The sequence below is a fragment of the Sus scrofa genome, chromosome 15 (assembly GCF_000003025.6).
Source record: "Sus scrofa isolate TJ Tabasco breed Duroc chromosome 15, Sscrofa11.1, whole genome shotgun sequence".
NCBI classification, from domain to species: Eukaryota; Metazoa; Chordata; class Mammalia; order Artiodactyla; family Suidae; genus Sus; species Sus scrofa.
Window position 1 is genome coordinate 55,594,756 of NC_010457.5, and position 25,951 is coordinate 55,620,706.

The following is a 25,951-nucleotide window of genomic DNA, read 5'->3' on the forward strand; positions in this document are numbered from 1 at the left end:
TGACAAAAGAGAGACTGTTTTGGGAGAAGTGATTCCCTAATGAAAAATAATAAAAGACATTTTCAAGCTCTTTTTGTTGCAAAATGAACATACATTCGCATAAAGACTTTATATAATATATCCCAACATAAGTAGGCAAGGAAACTTTCTCTAAGGGATTTCTGCATTATAGTAAGAAGTGCACTGCACAGCAAGATGTACTTTAAAGAAGTGATCTGATTAGATATATAATTAAACTTACAGTACTTGAAGAGTTCTCTAATGCAGACTTAACTGCATTTTGATCTTCTTATAATCCGAAGTAACATCTGAACTATGAGCCAGAAAAGTTGGAAATTAAAAAATGGTATGACCTTTTATCTACCAAGATTTGGCAAGAACAGAGGAGGATTATAAAGGTCATTAAAGGCCACAGGGAACCATGAATGTGCCCTCAGGTAATGCCAACACTTTCTTAAAGGGGAAAAAGGCTGTATATAAACTTATTCCAGATACCAGGAGTTTTATCTAGTGTGACTTTACAGACCCTTACATAATCTAATTCTGTATTACTGGTAATTACTACTAACTCTGATGAAAAATAACAAAATATATAATAATCTTAATATGTTAGAGTTGAAAGATAAATTGGAGCTTGTGTGGCTCAAACCCATCATTTTTTAGGCTAAAAGACTGAGAACTGAGAGATGTAATAAAACTTGTTGCAATCATATAGCTAGTAATACTTTAATTTAAAACTTGGTTTTATAGCTTCAACTTCCTGCTTTTTCCTACGACACCATGACCCAAAAAGATGTGCATGATGCTTGTTGTATTCTGTGGGGGAAAAAAAACAAAAACAAAAACAAACCCTTAAATTGTAAGATAGAAATACAAAATAATTGAACATATCAAGAGAAATAAATGAACATATCAAGAGAAATAAATATGTTTGGTGATTGATTTTAAAATCTATACTTATTCTGCCAAGCAGCTACAAAAGAACCATTTTCAGTAATCTATCTGAGAAAAGAAGCACTCTTTCTCATCCAATAGATAATATGCACTGAGTTATATTTCCTTATAGTAAAGGTATTGTAGTCAGCAATTACCAAATAACAAACCACCCCCAAAATGGTAGGTTACCCGGGTGGCTCTTCTGCTTTATGTGGTATGAGCAAGGTGTTAGGATGGTTGAAATACTTGGAGGCTGGAATACGAGCTCAGCTGAGGCTAAATTCTAGGACACATGGAGAGTTAGCCATGTAGAGCCTTAACTAAGCTTAGGTGGGTCTTTAGCTAGAGGCCTCAGCTCTTTTCACATAAACTTATCCACATGGCTGCTTGTGCTTCCTCATAGAATGGCAGTTGGGTTCTAAGAAAGAGTTGTATTGTAAGAGCAAGAAACTGGCAACTAACAGGCCAATTCCAGGGGCCAGTCCTATACCTGGCATAGGCATAGCATCACTTCTATTTTATTTTATTCATCAAGGTGGTGCCAGGCTTAGCTCAGACAAAAGCACAAGTAATGAGAGACTCATTTCATGGAAGGGTCTTCAAAGTAACAATATGAGGGTTTTGTTAAAATCATATTCCAGTATGATATTTACAGCGGACTTACATTGAAGGAGGGAGCTGTTCACCAAGAATACTGCATTAGAATATGACAGATTCATATAACCCTAAACTTTAAGTATAAATACAAAAAACATTGTGCTAATTCAATATATTCTTTGTGCCTCACTGGTTGTGCTTTATGGAATTCAAATGAATACTGTGGCGTTATTTTTTAGCTAGATAATAAGTCGTAGTAAATATATTCTTTAAAATGATATATGTATCTCAAGCACACATTTCTGAATTTATAAGCTGTACAAATAGAGAAATTTATTTATTAAATGTGATGTTGGGTGGGGAGTGGGGGAAAGACCAAGTTCTAAGATAATTAATTCAATTTTATGCTTTGTAGATTACCCGGTAACCTACATTTTATCCAAATGCCACCTGGGACTGAGCTTGGATAATAAAGACAATTTAAGTGGGGAAGTGGGAAATGTTGAAGTACTCAAAAGTATGTATGTGTCCATTCTAAATATGTTCAAAAGCTTCAAAGACTTTATCAAAAGAATAAGGATCTAATTTACTGAGGTTCTACTATGTGCTATGTTAATCACATTATTTTGTCTAATCCTTTCACATGCCTTGTGGAATGGGTATCATTATCCCCATCTAGTAAAGTATACAGTGAAACTGTAGAGCTATAGTTACACACTTAGAAAGTGGAAGAGCAGAGAACAGAATCCATCTCTTTGGCCACAAAGTCTATTTACTCTTTCAACTGTATCACACAGTTTTTTTATGGTAACTTAAAGCAATGGTACTAAATTCTACTTTATTTCTGATTGATCTCTATTAAAAAATAGTTTTAAAACCCTTTACTTTTCTCAATTTCCAGAGTCTTATTCATTATTAACTGTTTTATGGAAGCAAACATTTACACAGTAAAAATCTGCTATTTAAAGAAATCCTTCAAGTTAATCTTTCTGAATTTAAATCATACTTCTTCAATTGCCTTTCATCTAAATTTGTGGTATCTTACAGAAGAGCATACATATCTAAATACTAATGCTATAAAAATAAAAGAGCCAGAAAAAAGATCTCACTCTAAATGTATATTCTATAACTATCACAGCAAAAGGAATCATACATTTTTTAGGCATTAGCATCAATGCCCTGGATAATGTCTTAAGCATTCTATAAATCTTGAGCTCCTTGTGAACCAATACCGTTAAACACTAGCTACGTCCCATGACACTTAGCATTCACTTGATATGTATTGAGGGTTGACTGAATGAACAAAAGGGGCAGAAAGAAACCACCCAAAATTATATCAAATGCTTTATCTTTGAGATATATTTGAATATTTATTTTCATTCATTGTGAAAAGGCATCCTCATGAAAATTAATACTGAAAAACAAGAGACTGCCACCACCTTAAATTTACATATCAAACAAGACCAGAATATCTGGATAATTGCTAATAAAACATCTGATCATGATAGACAGAAAATGCTGTAAAGGGAAATTAAAGGACAAATAATTTATGTTTGGAAATATAGGAATAGGAATTAAGGATAGGAAACGATCTGTTTTAAGGATATGATTATACACCTGCAATTCAAAATAAGAAAGTGTAGAATTCTATGCTTAATCATAAGTGGACAGGAGATAGAAGAATAATAAATTATATCTATGGCCCTATGTTTCTAAAGTGGCCATCATTAGAAGGTGCATATAACTGTATGAAAGAAACATTTTTTTTTATGTTTTTATGTTTCAAAAAGAAACATTTTGAATATTACAATTTTTTTTACCTTTGCTATTTAGGGAAAACTACAACAACAACTGGAAATTTCTAGAGTAGCCAAGCTCTGCTTTGATTTACGTGGAAAATAAAAACATAATATAACAAGATAAATTACTTAAAACCTTATTGGTAATTCACAATTTTTGGAATTCTACAGGTTAGGAAAACAAATGTCTGTGGGAAATAAAAATTTTAACCACTCAGATATTACCTAATTAGATAATCACCAAGTCATAGTATAGAATTAAGAGACTATTTAAAATTCACAGTCATTGTATAATCCCACGTATCACTTTAAAAAGGAATACTTAAGTCTAAAACTCCCACATATATCTAGGCAATTTCTCCACTTACTAGTTAATATATAAGGTACATTTCTTTTTTAAAAACATTACAAAATAAGCATTTCCATGTGCTTTTAAAATTTACAAACCAGGAATCATAGTAAAAACAGAGACAGGCAAGGATTCAGTTAAACATTATCATAGTCATTTTAAAACCCTCTAAAAATGAACTTGATTCTACACTGTGTTCTAAAATGCAAATTCAAGAAATAAAACTTTATATACTTGACTAATTTATATATATAAGGCATTTATATCCTCTTGTTAATATATAGTCTGACTTCCTAATTCTATATAAACACATGCAAGTGGCCTGGAAAAAAACTAAATATATAAAACAGACTTAAAATTTAGCAGCTAAGTTACTTACACAGTCTCTTGAGATTATTAGCAAGAAAACAAAAGAGACTGTCATAACTAAGGGATCTTATCTCAATCTCCATCAGTAGCTTGTATATATACCACTTCAAGGGTTTTACTGTAACTGGTACATTGAATAAGAATTGTTCTGTGCCATAAACAAGGGCAATATCTAATATGAACATTATTCAATTTTAATTATGAAATTTTATTTGCATTTTACATACTGATAAAAAATTTTGAATATTTTTTGTTATATGCATAGCACCCAAATCTAATAAATGCTTAAGTCTAATTTTCTTTTCCTATCTAATTTGAGAAAATTGATAATCTAAAAAAGCACAGGAGTACATTTTGGAAAATTATTACATTATTTACATGTTATGAAACCTTCAGCATAATAATATTTGAGACATGTTCTTAAAAATGTTCTATACATTAAAATATATAATTCTCCCTTGTGGTATAATAACTCAAAAATAAATTAATAAAATAATACTAGTAATAATATATCATAAAAGAAAATATCTGATTCCCCATTCATATACTTCTGAGTAAATTTTCTAAATGACAAAGCATATAGATGATTTTTTTCACTCATAGGATAAAATTATGTTCATCAGGGAGCATATTTGTAGTCTAAGCTTCTGCTAAATGCAAAGTGCTAGGCATGGTCTAGTACAAAAGAGAACTAATAGATGAGTAGAAGAAAAAGATATGTATGAATAACTACAATTCAGGAACTCTGCAGTAAATGCTATAGAGTAATACAGAAAAGGAGCCACAGGAATTTGAATGTATTCATTTCAGCTACAGGAATAAGGGAAGTGTAACCTCCTTTAGGAGGAAGGAAAAATAAAGAAGTTCTATACATTTGTGTAGGGACTGAGGCAGGGGGAAGAGGTAATTTGCTAATTATCAGTGTTCATGCTCCTTAATTAGTATGATTTACTGAGTGAGAAATGGGGCTCTCAAGGTATAAGGGGAAGGATAGGAGAATGAGGCTGGGATGGAAACTGACTGCTGTTATAGTAATCTCATGTAAATTTAGTAATACTGAAATGGCTATGGAAAACTGAAGGAGGCTGAGCTCTTAAAGAGCTCTGTCTAAAGATACAGCGGCACTTGAAGATATAGCTGCACTTATACAGAAGAAGGCCTTTTCCTGCATAGTGATAAAAGTCACCTTTATCTACTGGGAGGATCAAAACAAAATCTGGAACTTAAAGTAACTCAGCAAAGTTAAAATTCCCAAAGCAACTTCAAAATTGAAGGAAAAATAAGCAGCTATTATTTTAAAACATCTCCCCAGAGTCATGAATAGTACTGAGTAAATCTTTGCTAATTTATAACTTGACATTATATTTAACCTTTCACGAAAGTAGAAGTTTCTCTGCAAATTATCCAGAGAAACTAAAGATTCATTAGGCTATGTGAAATAATATAAAAGCTACCTTCAATAACAAACATATATTCTGAAGGATTCAATTCCTTGCCACTATTACATGGGTTTTATTAGAATTGGAAAAAAGTGTGAGGGCAGTCAAGAAAAACTTGCAGTCATAGAAAAATGATTTTTAAAAAGCAAAACAGTTCATTATTCCTAAGGGGCACCATTCATCCTGGTATTTTCTGTAGCATATTTTTGATAAATAATTCCAAAGGAATTAATTCTTTAAATACTAGGCACAAGATGATTTTCTTCAATACCTGCATAACTTTAAAAATATTTTAGGTTTTAAAAATATAAAAACCACCTTTTAATATTAAAGAATTAACTGTTCTTTTTTAAAAGACTTCATAGTACAAAGTGCTGTTTTACAGTACCTATTAGGTAAGTCACTGCAAAAGTTTGCAGTCAAATACCAAAGGCTGTAAAGGATTACATATTCAGTATATATTTAGCAAGAATATGAAGCAGATAATGAAGATACCAACTGCACATTTTATACATTATCTTACATTTATGACAATTGTATAATACAGAATATTTTTCCCTGATTTAATCTATTTTCTTTCAATATACAATGATAAAAATGCAGCCAATAACAATAAAAATAAACAAAAAAGCAGGGTTGTTATTCAGACCTAAAAAAATCATTAGCAGTTTCTCAGCTTTAAATGGAAAAAGTATTGGTTATCTAGCACACAAATCTTCCTTTGCCAAAAAAAAAAAGCAAGCATATATCCTAACCAAAAAAAAAAAGGGTAATTAGGATGTAAACAAATATTTCTAGTATCTATTATCATACACAGAAAATAATATATATCTTTATAGTTTTAATCACTGAAAAGGCTGCAGTTCCATTTAACAAACAACTTTCAGTGTCTGACATTTAACAGAAAAGGCTTAAGATCCATGTTTCACCAGCTCTATGAATATGTCACAACTGCCAATAACAGATACAGCAGCATTTCATTTTACAGGGGAAAGATGCCAGTAAAATACAGCCATATATATGTGTGTGTGTGTGTATATACACACACACACACACATATATATGCCAACTTCAAAAATTTTAACTATAAAACAAAAAGAAATCACTGAAGGGGAGTGTTATATTTTAAATGACTTACCTTTCTTCCATCACTTGCATGGCAATTCACATTTAGAGGAGTCAGTAAAGCCATTAGTTTTTCTTCATTACCACTCCTATAAAAAGATAGTAAGTCAATTCCTCTAGAATTATAGCATTTCTTATGAACATTAATGGATATTTTTCATAAGACAGTGGAAAATAATATGGGCTTGCTTTGATTTCTTTTATATGGTTCTGAATGAATATTTTCCTATATTCAATTCCATCAATGTATTCCTAATTAATTCCTGTTAACCATTATATACTGGTACATCTTGGATAAGGTAGCTTCCTACATTTTTATTTATTTTATTTACTACATAAAGTCATCTTCTTAATTGCAAACAAACTTTAGTCTGATAAGTGATCTAAAACACTGGAGTTAAAAATACATACAAAATACTGTAAAAAGCTAATCAATTAAATTATAAATGACCAAGAACAAAAGAAAATGGATGAGAATTTTAACATTTATTTTATACACCTAATGCAAGCTTGGCTAGAAAGATTTCTAGAGAAACATTAATATATAGGTATTTAAATACTCCAAGAATATCATCCGACAAGCTGGGCAACTAGGGTTTGCAGGTACCTTAAGAAATGTTCCAAATAAAATTAACCCTACAATCATTACCATATTGAAAGACAGTCTTATTTAATAAACTAACCATGGAAAAATAAAGTATACAAAGATTTAGTATAAGGACTTATCCACATTATTGCATAAATCCAAGCAAGACAATAACATGTTATAATTTTTATAGTCCTCCACTTGCCCTCCCCCTTTTCTCCCTTAAACGCATTATACTCACTTAAAATGAATGGAATCACTTACCTAGCAGCTTCTAGGAGTTCGTCTTTCTTGTATTCACCTAGATGATTGCAAAATATCATGCTGTTAGCATTTGGCAGAAGACAGATTAAGAAATGCAGTAGGCAGCAAATAGAGAATTAAATAGAGAAGAACAGAAAAGGAGAGTCCACACCCCGCTGGGTGATGGAGCCGTGACGTTAGCCAGCTTGTGAAGGCAGCATCACCAGTGCCTTGGAGACGGGCAGCAAATTGACGCAGCTTCTTGTCCAATCCTCAGATGAAATAGCTTTCTTCAGACGACCAATGAATGCTAAATCTCGTGTCCAGAAACACATTCCCTCTGATAACAGCATGCCAGTTGAAGACAATGTCCCCTCCCCCCTTTTTCTATTCAGGCTGTCACAGTATACTTGTGAAGCATAATACATTCTGAGACAAAAGCAAAATAATGTGGCTCTTTAAAGGTACAAATTACTAGTCTTCAAAAACCCTCAGTTTTATTTGTAATGACATGGAAAGTTTTTTGTTTTTTTTTTTTAAACCCACTAATTACCATTCCTAAGCTTGATAGCAGTAGAAAAAAAAAATCAGGATCATGAAGCCTTTGCCTCGATAGGGTAGGTCTGTAGACTAGAAATACGTGAACTACGTACCAAATGCTAAGAACCCCTTGGAGGCAGTGCTCTAAAAACCAAAACAGTGAATACATTCTGAAACGACAATGATATTCTAACATGCTGCAATCTTAACACTTTATATGATTTCAATATCAAATTTTAACAAACCATAAATCTTCAAAATATTTTTAAAAAGGAGACTGGAGTCTCTGAGAATGAGCAGATATCCAACTATTAAGATGTAGATAATTTTTTCCATTCTATTTTTTTAATATATCACAGACTGAAAATAGGAATATAATTTAAAATCTTTAATACAAATTTCTTACAGCATTCAAGACCAAACAACAAGTTTTTACAAGCACAACTGAAGGACAAGGAATTCTAATCATATAGTGTTTGTTCACTGAATAAATAAAAAGAACAGCCAGGACTATGATTCAGCTGTAACATGCTGACTCAGTTTGCATAACAGTAAAGAAATAATTATACAAAATGTCTAAGCAAATAATTATGCGAAAGCATTGTTAAGTATACACATAAGAACTAAAATTTTAGATTAAAATTCTATTAAGAAATAAACTTAAATTACTTTAAAAACCTTATCATTTGTAAATATGAATTTCTTGGCATTTTGTTTCTATTTTGCTATAGAATGCAGAATACTGATGCAAATATTTTAAAGGATATTTCAGGACCATCAAGCATATGTTTAAAATTCTTAAACTCTTCATTAGCAAATATTTTTTTAATTTAAACTTTTGTCTTGATTCTTGGATTAAGATTTTATTAAAATTTAGAAGCTGTAAACAGTAATTTTCAAATAAGGACAATGCTGCTAAATATCTGTTCTCTCCTAAAAGAATTCTATACAGCAATAAAGTCACAAGTTCAACAATATACATGGATAAACTAGTATGAATGATTCATGGTAAGAGTTGGTCTTTCCAATTTCCCATATATTGTATTCTAAATTCTTTAACTGATTGACAGTTTAAGTTTACATTATATTATTATAATCCCCTACCCAGTAAAGTTCTCGTCTTCTCAAAGCCAAAGACCTACCTTTATTAAACATTTTAGGTGGCAATATGGAAGTGAGTGAGTCAATTTAAGAAGCTCCACCTGAGGAAACTGGTATGACCCATACCCTCAAATGCCTTAAGAATCATGGGCAAAAGTAAGTGGAATTATGACTTATCTACAAAATTATTCATTAAGTCAGTCAGTAAACGTTTATTTGATAGGCCTATAGGCCAGATTTAAAACCAGAAGACACTATCATCTCTGAACTTAAGGAATATCTGTCTATTAAACAAGACAAAGAAGTAAACAAAGTAAAATGGGAAATGAATTCTATGGAATGCTATAAAGAGTTGAAAGGTTAGTCTAAATAGGATTAATAAGAGACAGGCTAACTGCAGTTCAAGGAAGGTTTCCTGGAAGAGGGAAAATGTGCAGACTTTTTAGAGGAAGAGCAGGTGATCTACTGGCGAGGAAGGCTGGGGTGAAGGAAGCAACCAAAATAAAAAATGAGAGGGGAAATGCTGCTGAGTAAATAAACCTGAAGCAAAGGTTTGCAGGGGAATGGGTAAAGACGAGGCAAGGAAGAAATAGATCACATGAATGGCTTTATTTTGAAAACAATGAGGAAATACTGAAATATTTTAACAAGGAGAGTACAAAGTATATTTAAAGATCTGTAAGTTTTGTAAATATTTAAAATATTTCCATATTTTACTCCAGTGAACTTTTTTTGGGAGAAGAAAGTGGTCCAATGGGAAGAAAGAGGAGGTAGAGACAATGAATGTGACATGGTTTATATTTTGGAGTAAGTGTAAATTCCCTGGTATATTAGTAAAATCACAATGAAATTGAGAAGTGAAAGCAGCTACCATTGAAATCTAAGTTACAGTGAATCATGACATCAATAAGCTAGGAAATAAAACTGCAAAGTATTTAGGATCTTCAAAGTTCAAATCAGTCTAGTTACATAAACTTCTCGTCAAGTATAGCTTATTGATGTTTTCTCTAAAGGAAACATTTTAGCAAAAAAAAAAAAAAAATGCTATTCCCTCATGGATAAGCCAAAGCTTTCAAAAGAAAACACATAAATGCACCCAACAGTGTCAGACTCAGGTATTACAAATGACTTTCTACTCTTACTGTTAAGACCCTAGTACTTTAATCAGCTTTTCTGCAATACATTCCAACATCCACTATCTGGTGCCCGAGGACCACAATCCATACACAGTCAAAGCTATTTTTCAAATGCTACGTCGCAGGAACAACTAGTATAATGAGTTTAGAGTGCCTCACACACTCTGACAACAAATCTGAGATATTTACTACCTCTAGTTCTGTTTCATTTCAGCTGAGAATCTGAAAATATTCTGGCTGAGACTATGGTGCTCTATAGAACATTTATATTCTTTAACGACACCCATGTATACAGGCAAGCAATAGATCAGCCAGTAAGGAAACTAGGCAATTATAGTCAAGATAATAGTAGCCAGGAATGGAGAAAATAGATGGCTTAAAATATTTTTCTTTGATTAGAATAAAGTAAGTGGGATAAAAGAAAAAAAAAGTCACAAAGTTTACTCGCCAAACTCTGAACTGTTTTTATTAGTAAACTAAGTATGTGCATGTAAAGATACACACACACTGGGTGCAGGGGACGGGGTGGGGGCAGGGATGTGAGTTAATGTGTTAAAGAGGTTTGTTATTAGAAAGAAGTTTAAAAATGAAGGTTAAAAAATAAAGGTTAAAAAAGAAGTTTGAAAATGAAACTCCCTTTGTTCTCTGAGGTAGCTGAAAAAACTTCTCTTTCACTTTCTGTGAAGGCAAAATTTTGAATAAAAATGAAGAAATCCTGAATCAATAAATAGAAGTCATAATTAATGAAATCTCAATTTCAACATATTAAGGGGCTTTTGCCCCTTTCTTAAGCAACTGAACAGGATCAAAGAGGACGAAGTTTTCTAAAAATGAGTCATTTGGTTTTGTTGAGATGGAACAGCATGGAAAGATTATGAAAATGGAATTACAAATTCTTGAAGCAGTAAAAGACTAAAAAAAGAATTTTGACGTTTCTCTTCTCCACTTTGAAACCACGCATTATACATGCCTATCAGTAACATCTCTTGTTATATGCAGTGAGGGGGGATTTGAAAGTCACCTTACCCCTGTCACCTCAGTCTCCATTTTAGAATGGCTCTCTCTCCTAAGGGATCATCAACATATTCATTTACAGTTAATGAAATGGACGCCAAGGCAATTAAACAAATTGTCTAAGGTTTCACTGATATTATTCACTATCTGTCAGGCCCTGAACAAGGCTGACATGTGAGCAGAGACTAGCCAAATCTGAGCTTTAGAAGAAGCAATGTAAACAAAGGAGTAACAAAACAATAGCAATAAAACAATTTTTAAAACAATGACAATAGCTAGCTTTAAATAGGTTGAACATATTTAGAGTATCATAACTAAATATTTTCCAACAAAACTATTTTAAAACGTCAAACCCTCATAAGAGCTTGTAAACACAGGCCAGAGGAAAAAGTATATAAGGTTTACCATTTAGTTTGTGTTAACATTTTGGACCAAGAGAATGAGAAGGAAGAAAATTTATTCTGGATTTATTAAAATGATCAACGCATTTTGCATTTCCCACAGCAATGCATTAATTCCTCATGCTTCAGGTATCTCAAGGGATGCACTATATAAAGACTTCAATCAAGAATCTCAGGTATCAGGTTTAGGGACCCTTATGCTGTTGAGTGCTAAGTGGTACCATGAATTGATAATTCTCATATAAAATATCTTCTCATCAAGGTACCAGCAAATATAAGAGATGAATTGATCCTTGTAGGTAAACTGATGGCTAATATGGGGAATAAAATATTAATTTAGGTGACATAATCCACTGTGTTTTTACTAATAGATTTGAATATTTAGAAACAACTCTGTAGTGGTAGAAGGAATTTCACCTGAAGCACCAGTAAATAACCCCAGGAATGATTTGAATTCTCTCTCTCAAATAATTTTCTGAATTATTGAATTCAATCAATTATTCATTGAATTATTACTTCTCTCTCTGAAATCCTTTATGAATATTTTCAGGACAATTGGGGGGAAATTACAAAGTATTAAGCATTCTCAATGCCTTCTTCCTACTCTGAATCCTGTCAATCTTCCTACTCATTCAGATACTGGCTTCCAAGTCCATACCATTAAGCAAAGGCAATCTAAAATCCAAGATCCAAAAAGCTCTAATGATTCATTTGGCAGCAAAACTTGACTCACTGAGGGTACACAGCTATCACATATTTCGTTAAAAATATTAATGTTTGATTGTAGGACACAGCTCCAGACTTCTCTGGAATAAGATACAGTAGATGTACCGTGTCTTTTATTTTATTGATTTACTCACTGAAGTGTAATTAACATATAGTAAAATTCACCCTTTTCAAATGTATGATTCTGTGAATTCTGACAAACTTATATAGCTGTGTGTCCACAGTCTTAAAATTTGAACATTTCCATCACCCAAACTGTTCCCTCAGGCCCCTGTATAATCAATCTACACCAACCTCATGGCAACCACTAATCCAATTTCTGTCCCCGCAGTTTTACTTTTTACAGAATGTCATATAAATGGAATCACAGAATATGTGGACTTTTGAGTATGGCTTCTTTTACTCAGTATAAATGTTTTCGAGATTCATTCATGTTTTGGACATAGCAGTATTTGTTCCTTTGATTGTTAAGTAGTATAAATGAATGCACCTGAATTTGTTTATCCATTTACTAGTTGAAAGACATCTGGGTTGTTTCCAGCTTTTGGTAATTATGAATAAAGCTACTATAAAAATACAGACAGGATTTTGTATGGATCTATGCTTTCATTTCCCTCAGGCAAATGCTTAGGTAAGTGTATGTTTACTTTAAAAGAAACTGCCGGCGTTCCCGTCGTGGTGCAGTGGTTAACGAATCCGACTAGGAACCATGAGGTTGCGGGTTCAATCCCTTGCCTTGCTCAGTGGGTTAAGGATCTGGTGTTGCCGTGAGCTGTGGTGTAGGTTGCAGATGCGGCTCGGATCCCGCGCGTTGCTGTGGCTGTGGCGTAGGCCGGCGGCTACAGCTCCGATTAGACCCCTAATCTGGGGTCCTCCATATGCCGCAGGAGCAGCCCAAGAAATGGCAAAAAGACAAAAAAAAAAAAAAAAAAAAAAAGAAAAAAGAAACTGCCAAACAATGTCTTTTTTAAAATTTGAAAAATCCTTAATTCTGGAATATGGACATGTCACCTACTGGAAATGGTGATGGAATGGAATCACCATTTCAAATGGAATATGGACATGTCACCTATTGGAAATGGAATGAAAAAAAAAAAAAAGAAAAAAAATTGACTGATGTGAAATGACAGTACTGTTAGAAATCCCAACCTTACAGCTAAAATCCCAATCTTGTATCTTGAGGGAGCAATTTACCTAAACTGAACTAATTTTGTACAGCTTTTCATTCCTCATTTATCATGTGTCTTGTCTTTTCTAATTTTTTTCTTTAAATAAGGAGAATATACGAATTTGAACTCTTCATTCAAGGAACAGTTGTATATGCAGTACCTGCAATCTCAGAGCTATGAGAATATATGAACGAAGCATATTTTGATTTATAGGAATCATACTGTTATCTGTGAAAAGAAAATTACTTTCCTGCAGTCCTTACTCTTATCAGGATGCTTGGTCCCTCAATGCATCAGTCTACTGAGGACCTAAAGTTTGGTGAAACACCCATTTGTGACTGTCAGACCTCTGCCTTCTTACAACAATTAAGAGGAACTAAGGAAACTAAGGGTAACCCAGAAGTACACGTGACTACTTTTTCAACAATGTAAGAACTATCTTGTCTTCATTGTAATTATTGCGTATGATTGCCTTTTATTTTTTGTATATTTTGTCCTATTTACAAATTCTCTGAAAGATATAGTAACTTTGCAACTTTGGTCTTTTCAGGAAGCACCAATCATGATTTACTTCTTTAGCTGTAAATGCTTCACTTAATTGTTTCTTGTATTTCCCCAAAATTACCTCTAAATCTCTTTCTTATTCAGGGTTAGAGGTAATTAACTTCAGTAGAGTCTGATTAATGTATTTTATCCCAGGCATAATCTTTCTCATTCAAACTCTCATTCTTTTTTTTTTTAAATGTCATTCATATATTAGTTCTCCTTTGAACGACATCATTTATTTATTCATTTAACAAACATATATTCATTATCTACAGTATGTCAAGCATAATACAGCTGCTACTACTTTATCATGTACTGAATCTTGAACTAGTAGGACAGAAGTGATGGTATTGAGCAAGGAGTGTTAACTACCCCACAGGATATCTCATTCATTCAGCAGGATGCAGTGCACAATTGCTGTTGATGGAAGTACATCACATGTGCAAACATTACCTGTCAAGTATGTTAAGGAAAAGTAGTTGAGGACCATTTTTAGGAGATAACGGAGGTAAGCATTACATGCTTACAGTGTTTAGAAATTCACCCTGGAGAAGGAAAGAGAGACAGAGGCATTGAGTGTGTATCTATGTTTGTGTTAATAAAAGATGTAGATCAGGGAAGTGATTGTTCCTAACCTTTTGGGGTTCACGAACCACTTTAGGGAGCTAATGAAAGCAGCTGTAGACCCCCTCTCCCTAGGGAGAAAATCTGCATATCTGAAGATAAACTCAAAATTTTGCCTAAAGTTTTAGAGTTTTTACAGAATTGATAGAGACTATGAAGTTACTACTGGTTACAAACCTCTGTTTTTTGTTTTTGATTTTTTTTAAAGTACTTCTTACTTATATTCATTGATTCTAAATATAATCTTAAGGCAGGCTTGGCAAGATAAACTAGTTTGATATTCTTATGTAGTACATGATTCAGAAGAAGACACAGAATAAGTAAATAACTTGCCTAAAATTTTGAAACTATGTAGTGGCATATCTAGGACTGGAATCTATGCCCTTTGACAGTATTTTGAATAATATGGAGTGATTTCATGAAGTAAGTTGTATCTAAGCTTGACCATATATTTTTAGGCAGGTTTTCTTTTTTTGTTTTATATACATATTATTTTTTAAATTAAAGAATAGTTGTTTTACAATTTTGTGCCAATTTCTGCTGTACAGCAAAGTGACCCAGCTGGGCAGGATTTTAACATGCCAAGATGGATCGGAGGGTATATAATTATCAACAAGAGTAAAGAAGTGCAAGAAAATATAACATGTATTTGGGGAAAGGTGACTGATGTCAAATTTAGAGTATACGTTGGGAAGGTGAAGTGGAATGAGGGCAACGAATAGTAACTAAAAAGTAAATTTATGCTGTATTTCCAAAAGATCTTGAATGTTAGGTTGTAGAGTTGAACATGATTCTGTATGGTATAGGAAGAAGTCACTCTTTTCTCTTTTTTTTTTTTTTTTTTTTTTTTTTTTGTCTTTTGTCTTTGTTGTTGTTGCTATTTCTTGGGCCGCTCCTGCGGCATATGGAGGTTCCCAGGCTAGGGGTTGAATCGGAGCTGTAGCTACCGGCCTATGCCAGAGCCACAGCAACGCAGGATCCAAGCCGCGTCTGCAACCTACACCACAGCTCACGGCAACACCGGATCCTTAACCCACTGAGCAAGGGCAGGGACCGAACCCGCAACCTCATGGTTCCTAGTCGGATTTGTTAACCACTGCGCCACGATGGGAACTCCCTTTTCTCTTTTTTTGAACAGGGGAGTCAGCTAATTAAAGCTGAAATTAACCTGGTAGCTCAATGAATTAAGTCTTGGAGACATTGGGGATTGGTTACAGGGCTATTATAGGAGGATGGTAAGAGGAAAAGTACATAAATGGTGGCAGTAAGAATGGAAAAAAATGTCAAGGAGAGAGAAGGCATTGAATGGATCATAATGTAATAGAGCTTAAAATTTGATGTGTTAGCTTTACCATGTTACACAGCTATAAATTAATGGTAAAATTTAAAATATTTATGTCTCGATCTTAGATTAATACTTTATCCAATAATCTTTCTGAACACAATCTCAGTAATAAGACTTTGTTAATTCAGCTTGTACTTAACAGATTCCACAGATTTGGATTTAATATATTGAGAAATGCCCATTATGTTAGAATAATCTATTTAAATACTATAGTGTATTTAATTATTAATTTAGTTGTTAAAACTGAACAGTCTTTGATTCTTGTACAGCCAATTTTAAGACAGACATTGAGGGTTCACAGTTCACCTAAGAGGCATTTCAGACATACTAAAGAAAACGTTCTCCAAGAGAAGTAGTTCTGGGAAAAAAAAAAAAATTATAAGCAGAGCTATCGAGGTATAATGTCTGGAAAGCCACAAAAGCCACTTTGTTCCTTTCCTGAGCATAACATTAGCTTAAAAAAAAAAACCCAATTCAGTTGAACATACATTTACTTAATTTACTTAACCATTTTCTTATTATAAAGTTAATACAATGGGCTAGTGTACTATCATGATTAACTGTTGGTTTTGGTTTCTCTTTATACTTTTATCTACTTTCCTTATTTTGTTCAGTTGAGATATTCGAGGATGCTCATTATTTCAGAAAAATATGGAGGAAATATTTTAAAGTTGAGGAAATGAAGAGGACATATTTGCAATCTAGGGGGGAAGAAACTGTTTTACAGTATTTTGCTTTGGAAAATTGTTTCAAGTCTACCTAAATGTAAATTAGGAAAAGATATTTTTATTTGAAGTAGAAAACAAGAGAAATAGAATAGATGTTCAATTCTGGATAATCTTAAAATCATGCCTCTTATTGGGATATATTCTCCCATGTAGAGAGGGCAGGAAGCCACGTGTCAACTGTACATTTTAATTTTCTTATGGGGAATATATTTAGCTCTATCCCTTAAAATCAGTTTTGTTGTCTAGTTCCCTTTTATTTTAAATACCTAGCAAAACAGGGCAGCAACGTTTCTATGAGAAACATGTATAAGAAAATTATACATCAATAATAATGAAATTTGAGTCAACATTCCTTATGTTTTGTGTGTGCTGACATATTTTTTAGCAGAAATTAGATTTTGTAATTTTCACTGCTTGATACTATCTTTTCAGTAGATGGTTATTCAGAGCTTTTCGTTCCCCTTATTTTTTTAGAAAGCTGCTTAGATTAACCTGTGATATACATCATTTCAAGCATATAACCCTGCTATAATGTTCAGACATTTGATGGCAATATTAATTTGTTTTTCCATGGTTAGGTTTTAGTTTTTCATTATCCGTGACATTATTGTAGGATTTGCCTGTGAGAAATGTTTACTACCAATTTTAAACACAGATGACAAAAGACTGCATATAAAAGTTTACTGGGAGTTCCCGTCGTGGCGCAGTGGTTAACGAATCCGACTAAGAACCATGAGATTCAATCCCTGGCCTTGCTCAGCGGGTTAAGGATCTGGCGTTGCTGTGAGCTGTGGTGTAGGTTGCAGACACGGCTCGGATCCCACGTTGCTGTGGCTCTGGTGTAGGCCGGTGGCTACAGCTCCGATTCGACCCCTAGCCTGGGAACCTCCATATGCCGCTGGAGCGGCCCAAGAAATGGCAAAAAGACAAAAAAAAAAAAAAAAAAAAAAAAAAAGTTTCCTGAAAGAAGAGATCAAATTTATATATTAGTTTTAAAAACAAACAAAAATGAATTCCATTTGAAATAACTTTAATATAAATACAGTATTTCACATCAAGTATTAATAAATATTTCTGAAAAGTGGTTTTGAATATTTTGGTATTTTTGCTCTTTGATGGCCTTATTTTGCTCTCATAGATTTGTAAACTACTCTAATATAAAAATTATCACTTAGCCTTATTAAAAACCTACAACTATAAAAATTAATTCTCTTGGAACACTCAAGGACTAAATCAGTCTAGATAGCCAGTTTTCAACACAGCTACTAATTTAGCATTTTAATTCCTTTGCTCTTTAGGGAATTTCTTTCTGAAATATATTATAAACACTTCTATACATTCAAAAATGGACTATTCCAAACATAATTTAACTTTCTCGACAAATCAGGGCCAATTATTATGAACCTCCACCAGACTGTGCAATAACACAGCAAAGCTCTCTGGGCCTACTGAGATGTATCGATTCAAAATGGCTCCAGAATGCTATGTATTTTATTATTTTTTCATGTATAATTTATTTTCCTCTTTTCCTTTGTGCTAATGAATCTCTGTGTATTTCCTTTTAATTGAGAGTGTCTAAAAATGCTGTCTAGAAGAAATATATTTCAGAGTACAAACATAATTTGAAACTTTCTAGTTGCCATATTTTAAAAAAAGTTAAATGGAAGACACTAATTTTAATAATATATTTTATTTCAACATATCTAAACTATTATCATCTCAACATGTGGCACCAGGTCCATTTCACATGTCCAATAGCCACCTGTAGCTAGTAGCTACTGTACCAGACAGTGTGCATCTATCATGAGCTGGAAGATTATAAAACTTAGTAAATTAAACACTGTTACCATGTAGGAGCAAATTCCCTCTGAGTGACGTAAGAAGAACTCCTAGGTATATAAGGAACTTTGATTCAGAGCATGACTTCTGGACATTTATGTGGTAGGGGTGGAGTGATGGGTAGGAGAGAAAAGAAAAGAGAACAGGAGGTGGAAGAAGAGAGAAAAAGGAGAGCAGCAAAAACAGAGGAAGGAATGAGGTTGGGATGGGGAAAGAACCCAATAATAAGTTTGTGAGAAGGCTAGAAATTCAAAGGTGAGTGAAATATAAGTAGTTCTGAGCATTAACGACCAGACCTCGTGTAAAAACGAGGCTTTTAAAAACGTATGCAATAACGATGGGAATTTATAGGCATCAAGAATTGAAGAATCCTTGCAACATGCTACAAATTGCAAGGATGGTTAATGATGACTCACAGGAGTGGCACAAGCTTTTTATAAGGCCACTTTATTCAAATGCATATGCCAAGAAATGACTGAGAGTATGCTTAGATAATGTATAAAATGTACCACTAACCGCTTTTACCGAATCTTAAAAGAGATGAACAACTTTACCAAAGGAAGTATAGACTTTTTCTAGTTACTCTGAAACTCCTGGGCAAAAGACCAAAAGATGTGATAAATTCACCATTTTTTCTTGCTGACTAACTTAAGAGAATGGAAATTTGCAGGGAGCAAGGGAAGGAAGGGAAGGAGCGAAGGAGGGAGGGAGGAAGGAAGGTAGATTAAAGAGCTGGCTATCTAGATAACACAGAAGAACAAAATCTGGTCTTGAAGAACTTGAGCTTAGGATACAGAATGAGGGCAACTGATGGCAGGAATTACAAGAACATGAAGAATGAGGATAAATATAATGCCCTGCTATTCAAGCAAAAAAATAAATAAATAAAGTCAATTGTTCAAATATATAAATCAAGAGAGAACAAGAATTAGCTTAAGACTAGCCCAGATTAAGCTGGTTTGACAGGATGCTCAATGATCAATGCAACAAATTTTCCATAAATAAATAAATAAAGCACATGGAAACATGTCATATCAGAAGAATTTTTTTTAAAAGGGGGGGCAAGGGCTATGTTGCTTACAATATGAAAGACTGAGATGGTAGAAGTCATGGCTATAGTTACAGGAAGCGTCCTGTCTACTATTGCTGGTATTTCAGAGGCTTTCAAAAAGAAAAATGCTTAACGATACACAATGTAGTTCCAACAAGAAGTTACTGTATTTGGCTTAATAAATGGGAAAAATGTTTTTAACCATTTAAGTTATTCAACGATGGACTAATTATCACAGAAAGCTCATAGGAATACAGTGTAGAAATGGCAAGCAGGAATACAGTATAGAATCCTTATGGGGTAATGGACTAGGTTAACTAACCTTTAAATCTAAGGTACCTTCCGGACCCATGATTTTATGTGTATCTTTTATGTTACAGTTGTATAGCTGTACATTATAATTAATTTGGACTTAAAATTTCACATGCATGCATTCTTTACTATCTGCTCTTCATAAGATCCATCACTCTCTAAATTCATTTCATATACAAAATATATATGTATATAAATAAAATTTTATATATAAAATCTTATTTGACAGGCACATTCCTTGAATGAACTCACTGAATCCTTAAATAATGCTTTGGTTTTATTATTACCTCCATTTTACAGATGAGGAAATGGAGCAACAAGAAGGTCACAGAGCCAATTTATTAGTTGCCCTTTTTTTTGTTGCAACAAATTACCAGAAACTTAACGGTTTAAAACACAAATTTATTATCTTACAATTCTGAAGGTCAGAAGCTTAAAATATAAAGCAGATCAGCAGGGCTGTGTTCCTTTTGGGGCTTCATCATTTCCTTTTTTTCCTAGCTTCTAAAGGGCATCCACGTTCCTTGGCTTTTGGTCTCACATCACTATGACGTCCATTTCCATATCACATCTCTTTCTCTGACTGACCTTATTTCATCCTTTCTATAAGGACCCTTGTGATTATACTGGACATACTAAGATAAATTAGTCTCCCCATCTCAAGATCCTTGACTTAATCACATCTGTACAGTCCCTTTTACCCCATTCACAGACAGGTTCTGGGAATTAATACATGGACAGTTCTAGGTGACAATTATTATGCATATCACAGCTTAATATATGGCAGATGGAGGATTTTTAACTACAATGAATGCTGTCTCTCAAGTACCACTCCTCTGTAAAGAAAAGTAGATTATACTTTCTAAGGTTCTTACAAACTGCAAGAAATAAAAAGAATTTTCTTCAACAAGGCATGTGATATTTAACATCTGGGGTTATAGACTATAAAGCAACAAACAGAATTCTACCTGGCATGACTTTCTTTTGGAGAATAAGCTGTTTAAATATATATATATACACTGAACATCTAAAGAAAACAGCTACTCTACTTTTTGGTTAAGTTTGCGGTGATATAAAAAAACATTCTTTACCAAGAAAAAGATGTTTATGTATTCTGAAAGAAAAATTCTGGTGAAATTTGGAGTTACCATATTCATATCTCCTTTCAATTGCAAAAGAATTAAAATTAAAATTTAAATTTTTCTAAGAGCATTTTTTTTTTCAATAAGGAATATTTTATTTTTAGCTAGGTTAGGAATAAACTAGGGAAAAAGGGAATCCAAGTAGAAAAGCACAATAGACCTGCTATTTTTGTCTGCCCAAATGCCCGTTACCTACTTTTTACCTGTTACCTGGTAAGCACTCTCTCCCTAGTTTGGGGAAATGCTCCTCCTTCACTATGATTCTGTGATTCTGGTGGAGTTCCCAGTCACAGAGCTCTGCTCCTCCCCTTACCCAACCATCATTCGCATGCCACATACCAGTGTCTGTGCCAGGTATAGACAGGAGTCTCAATCAGCTCAGAGTTTTTCCTCAGGACTTTTCACTATGCAACTGGGGAAGAGTCTTCTTTTTACATTAGAAAAATAATAGGAGCTACAGGGATGTGCCCTAAGAACTGCCAGAGGCCATGTTCCTCTACATCTGAAGAGCCTGGGTAAACACACAGACCAAAAAATGGAGAGAGGCTGGAGTCATTGGATAGTGGGAAAGGGGACCAAAAAAAAAAAAAAAAAAGAACAGGAAGTGGGCAGGAAGGAGAACATGGAGGAGTGAAGCGAAGGGGGCAAAGGAGAGCTCAGAGAGTGGGGCAGAAAGGAAGGATGTGGGTCAGATAAACAATGACAGTCAGACACATGGCATATTTTGAGCGCGTGGATGCAGCAGACTTTGATGTTAAATATATCTTCACCTTTAGGTGGTTAGTACCCTTATCCAACACACTTTGTTAAATAATAGTAATTTAATTTGTGAGTGTTTACAATGTGCTGTGAACTTCCTCCCACTCCACCTTTGAAAAAAACAGACAAATTCAAACCACCTTCAGCAGCTGAAGTTTCTACCTACTTTTAAAAAATACATACTTGGGCAGACTCCAAATAATTTAACACTGATATGATTTAAATCATTTATTTTCTTTATATTGTTTTTTTAAATGATGTTCACATTTATTTTTATGTAATTCATGAAACCCTGTAAAATGCACATTATATAAGTACCTCACCCAGAAATAATTTTCTAGAAAAGGGTGTATAAATACACACACACACACACATATAGGTATGTATGTATTTTTCTTCTTTATCCCAAGAACAAAGTCTTTCTGGCAAAAACATTTGTGGGATTTTTACAGTAATCTTTGCTATCAAACAAGATGGGTTAATAATGATTCTCTTCCAGGGCTACAAATGCTTATTTAGAATTTTCTTAAAAAAAGACTAAACAGACTTAAAAAAAGAAGGTAAAATATTTCTCTAATTGAATCAGGATGGTGTATTACTGCTGTCTTTAATCTTTTTTCTTCCTCTAACTTTATGACTTTCATCATAAGGATTGGGGTGGTTTGTGCTTATGTCCATGGGAGCGCATGACCTGGATCTGGCTTGGGAATCAAACCATATCAAGGAGCAGCACCTTCTGTGCCAGGTATTTTGAATAAGTCCTGGGTTGCTACTATCTAGCTATGCGAATTTGACCAAATCATTTAGGCTTCTTCTGAGCTTTATCTTTCTCATTGTAAAAGGAGAAAGATAAAGCTTATCTTATGGGTCACTCTGAGGGTCAGGGATAATATAAATAAAACACCCAACAATGCTTGCCTCACACTAAACCTCAACACAAGATGATGATGATAATCCTTTTCAAATTTTTAAGTATCTGATTTACTAACAATTGTTTATCATCTCTCCCTGTAAATCATCAGGGAGATAGGACCTCTTTTTTGTTAAAATTAGTGAAAGAATTCTGATTGAAAAAAAATTAACACTTAAGGGATCTGAGAGAATAGGTTTCTCCATACACCACTTACTTTCTCTATAATAAAATGGCTGTTATACAATAAAATAGGGAGAGGCATTTTATGTTACTGTCCTAAAAATTATGCTGGTCCTTAGAAAGTTGTAATCACAATATGAGAAAGAAAGCTATAAAAACTGATGTACAATGTTAATCAAGCAGTGGAAAAAATAGAAGTTTTAAATAATCTCCAAGAAAAAGTGAAAGCTATTCAGAGGAAGATAATTAGAAAAGCCATGCGGATGAACTCTCCCTTCTCCTCCATCTCTCAGAGATATAACCATACTGAGATTGAGACAATGTTACAAGATGTAGATCTCTATTTCTTCAATAGAGAGAAAACCTCATTCCCAAAGAAAAATATATATACTCATAATAAGCTCCTATCTTGATATTTCTTAATAAACTAGTTGGTAACCTACTGACTTCCAGCTGTTAGTCTCCAGTATATACCTTTGTCAACAATGACAAGCCATAATGAAAATATGAATTTATTAATACATTTCCGATGGGTTTTTATTTTTTAACTTTAGATTTACTTTATATTACATATAATGATTTCATGAAATGAGTATCAATTTTTATATATTTTTACCTATCTACCAGAGAAATGGACCAACCCTGCAACACAGCAGTCCTTATGAAGTATGACTGAAGGTTAATATGCATGTAGTCAGTATTTTAAAGCATGAGGTTTGTGACAAATTAAAAATAAAATTAAACTAAGATTAACAGATTAAACATTGAGGAAGTGCAAGTCAGCCCTGCTGATAATGACAGTTTCCAACAAGACATGGACAAGGCCATGTAAAACAGTGTTTCTCCACAAGGTCATACAACAACTATAAAAGTGACTAAAAATTCTTTCTTCTGAGTTACTGCTGTTTTCTTAATGATGACATCACCAACCTGGGCTCAGGATCAGTACTGCTAGTCACTGATTACCCATGTCTGTCCGTGTGCACGTATATACTTTCAACTCATCAGCTAATACTAAATAAAGCATAGAAATCTATGATTTGTGCATTGGAGATAGCTATTTCCTTTCTTTCTTCTTGCTTCTTTAGTAGCAAGATATCAATATCTTAGAAAAATTAAAGAAAGGGCACACTTGAAACTCAAGTTAAATAAGACTACCTAGTACCATCTTTAGGAAAAGGTTCCAAGCTTACACAAGCGCTAACTTTAAAAAACAACCTGCAAACCAGTGTGCGCACACAGGCAAATACACTTCCACACTCATTATAGACAGTCATTTACTGTGTTCACATTCTGCACAATGATCCTGATCACTTGATGCCTCCTGATGGATACAGAAGAAAGTGCTATCTATTTGGTAGAATGATACTGTTGTTGCTGAGAACAAGCTAGAAAAGAACTGTATTTTTTTTCCTTTTGCTTAGTTTACCTACTGCATTTATTTCATGCCAAGCTTTGAGATGACCCAGAAGTAACAGAAGAGTGAAATGGAATAAGATCATTTAGTTTTAGTCTAGGCCATATTCTTTTGACACTGTTGATCAAAAATACAGGAAAACAAAATACTCTAAATGGAAAAATACATTAAAATGTTAGCTAGAAAACTAGGCCTCAAAAATGGACAGAGAACACCCTGATGCAGTAAATGCTGAGTTCTAGGCTTTAGCAATTTTTGCAGAGAATCAATTATGTCTTCCTTGCCTACCTTGAGCTCCTTGAAGAAAGGGACTATATTTCTTCTCATATTTCTAGAAATACTCAATGCATTTCATTTTAAAAAGGGGAATACCTATTTCATGTTCCCATCCCTAGAGCCACCTATGTTTCCTGAAAGGAAATCTTATCCAGAGAAAGCTCCAATGCAACAACAGAGGAGTCTATTGTATCTAAGTTTAGAACTAAGAATGCAAGTATCACAAGGTTACACAGGAAATCCTTGAAAAAACAAAAAATAAACCAATAGAACCAGATGAGGATATAGATTTAAACGAACTGCATCATAAATAAATCAGAATAAATAAACACAAAATTTGATGTGGTAATTTTAAATTGTTGAATGAAAATACTATGCTTCTAATTCAGTCAAAAATAATTATAAGCATATACATATAATGGTACTTTCTAGTACAAAGTTTGGCTTGCTATAACTTTTCAGTTTTGAACATATCTCTTACTTTTGAAAGCAAGGCAAATAGTTTTAGGGGAAGAGCTATTTGAATTAGTGTAAAAAAATTTAATAGCAATGGTAAAATAATAAAACATACAGTCACTTATGTTATGCAATGAACTTACTTTTCTCTCTTTCTCCAGGAGAATATTGTACTAATGAATGATGGGCCCTTATAAGGCTGAATAAAATTCCATTTTACATATACACCACACTTAGTTTATCCACTAGTTTCTTGATGGACATCTGAGTTGTCTGTACCTTTTGGCTATTGCAAATAATGCTACTATGAACATGAGTGTACAAATACCTCTTTGAGTCTCTCTTTTCAATTCTTTTGAATACATGCCCAAAAGCTAAATTGCTAAATCACAGTAATTTTATTTTCATTTTTCAGGAACTTCCGTACTATTTTCCATAGCTGTTACATCTTTACATCCCCACTGAAAGTGCACAGGGGTTCCAATTTTCCCACATTCCCGCCAATATTTTTTTTTTTTTTTTGTCTTTTGTCTTTTTGTTGTTGCTGTTGTTGCTATTTCTTGGGCTGCTCCCGCGGCATATGGAGGTTCCCAGGCTAGGGGTCGAATCGGAGCTGTAGCCACCGGCCTACACCAGAGCCACAGCAACGCCGGATCTGAGCCGCATCTGCAACCTATACCACAGCTCACGGCAACGCCGGATCGTTAACCCACTGAGCAAGGGCAGGGACCGAACCGGCAACCTCATGGTTCCTAGTCGGATTCGTTAACCACTGCGCCACGACAGGAACTCCTATTTTGTTTTTTTTTAAAATAGTAGCTCTTCTAATGGGT

General features: G+C 33.7%; 1 protein-coding gene across 1 annotated transcript in view; it reads right to left on the reverse strand.

Moving 5' to 3' along the window:
- TNKS (tankyrase) overlaps positions 1-25,951 on the reverse strand; it is a 167,671-nt gene that overhangs the window by 80,882 nt on the left and 60,838 nt on the right. The window contains exons 4-5 of the mRNA XM_003133396.5: positions 7,465-7,501; positions 6,628-6,703 (exon numbers count right to left, since the gene is read on the reverse strand). Coding sequence (XP_003133444.2) covers positions 6,628-6,703; positions 7,465-7,501 — 113 coding nt within the window. The remainder of the gene's footprint in view (positions 1-6,627; positions 6,704-7,464; positions 7,502-25,951) is intronic.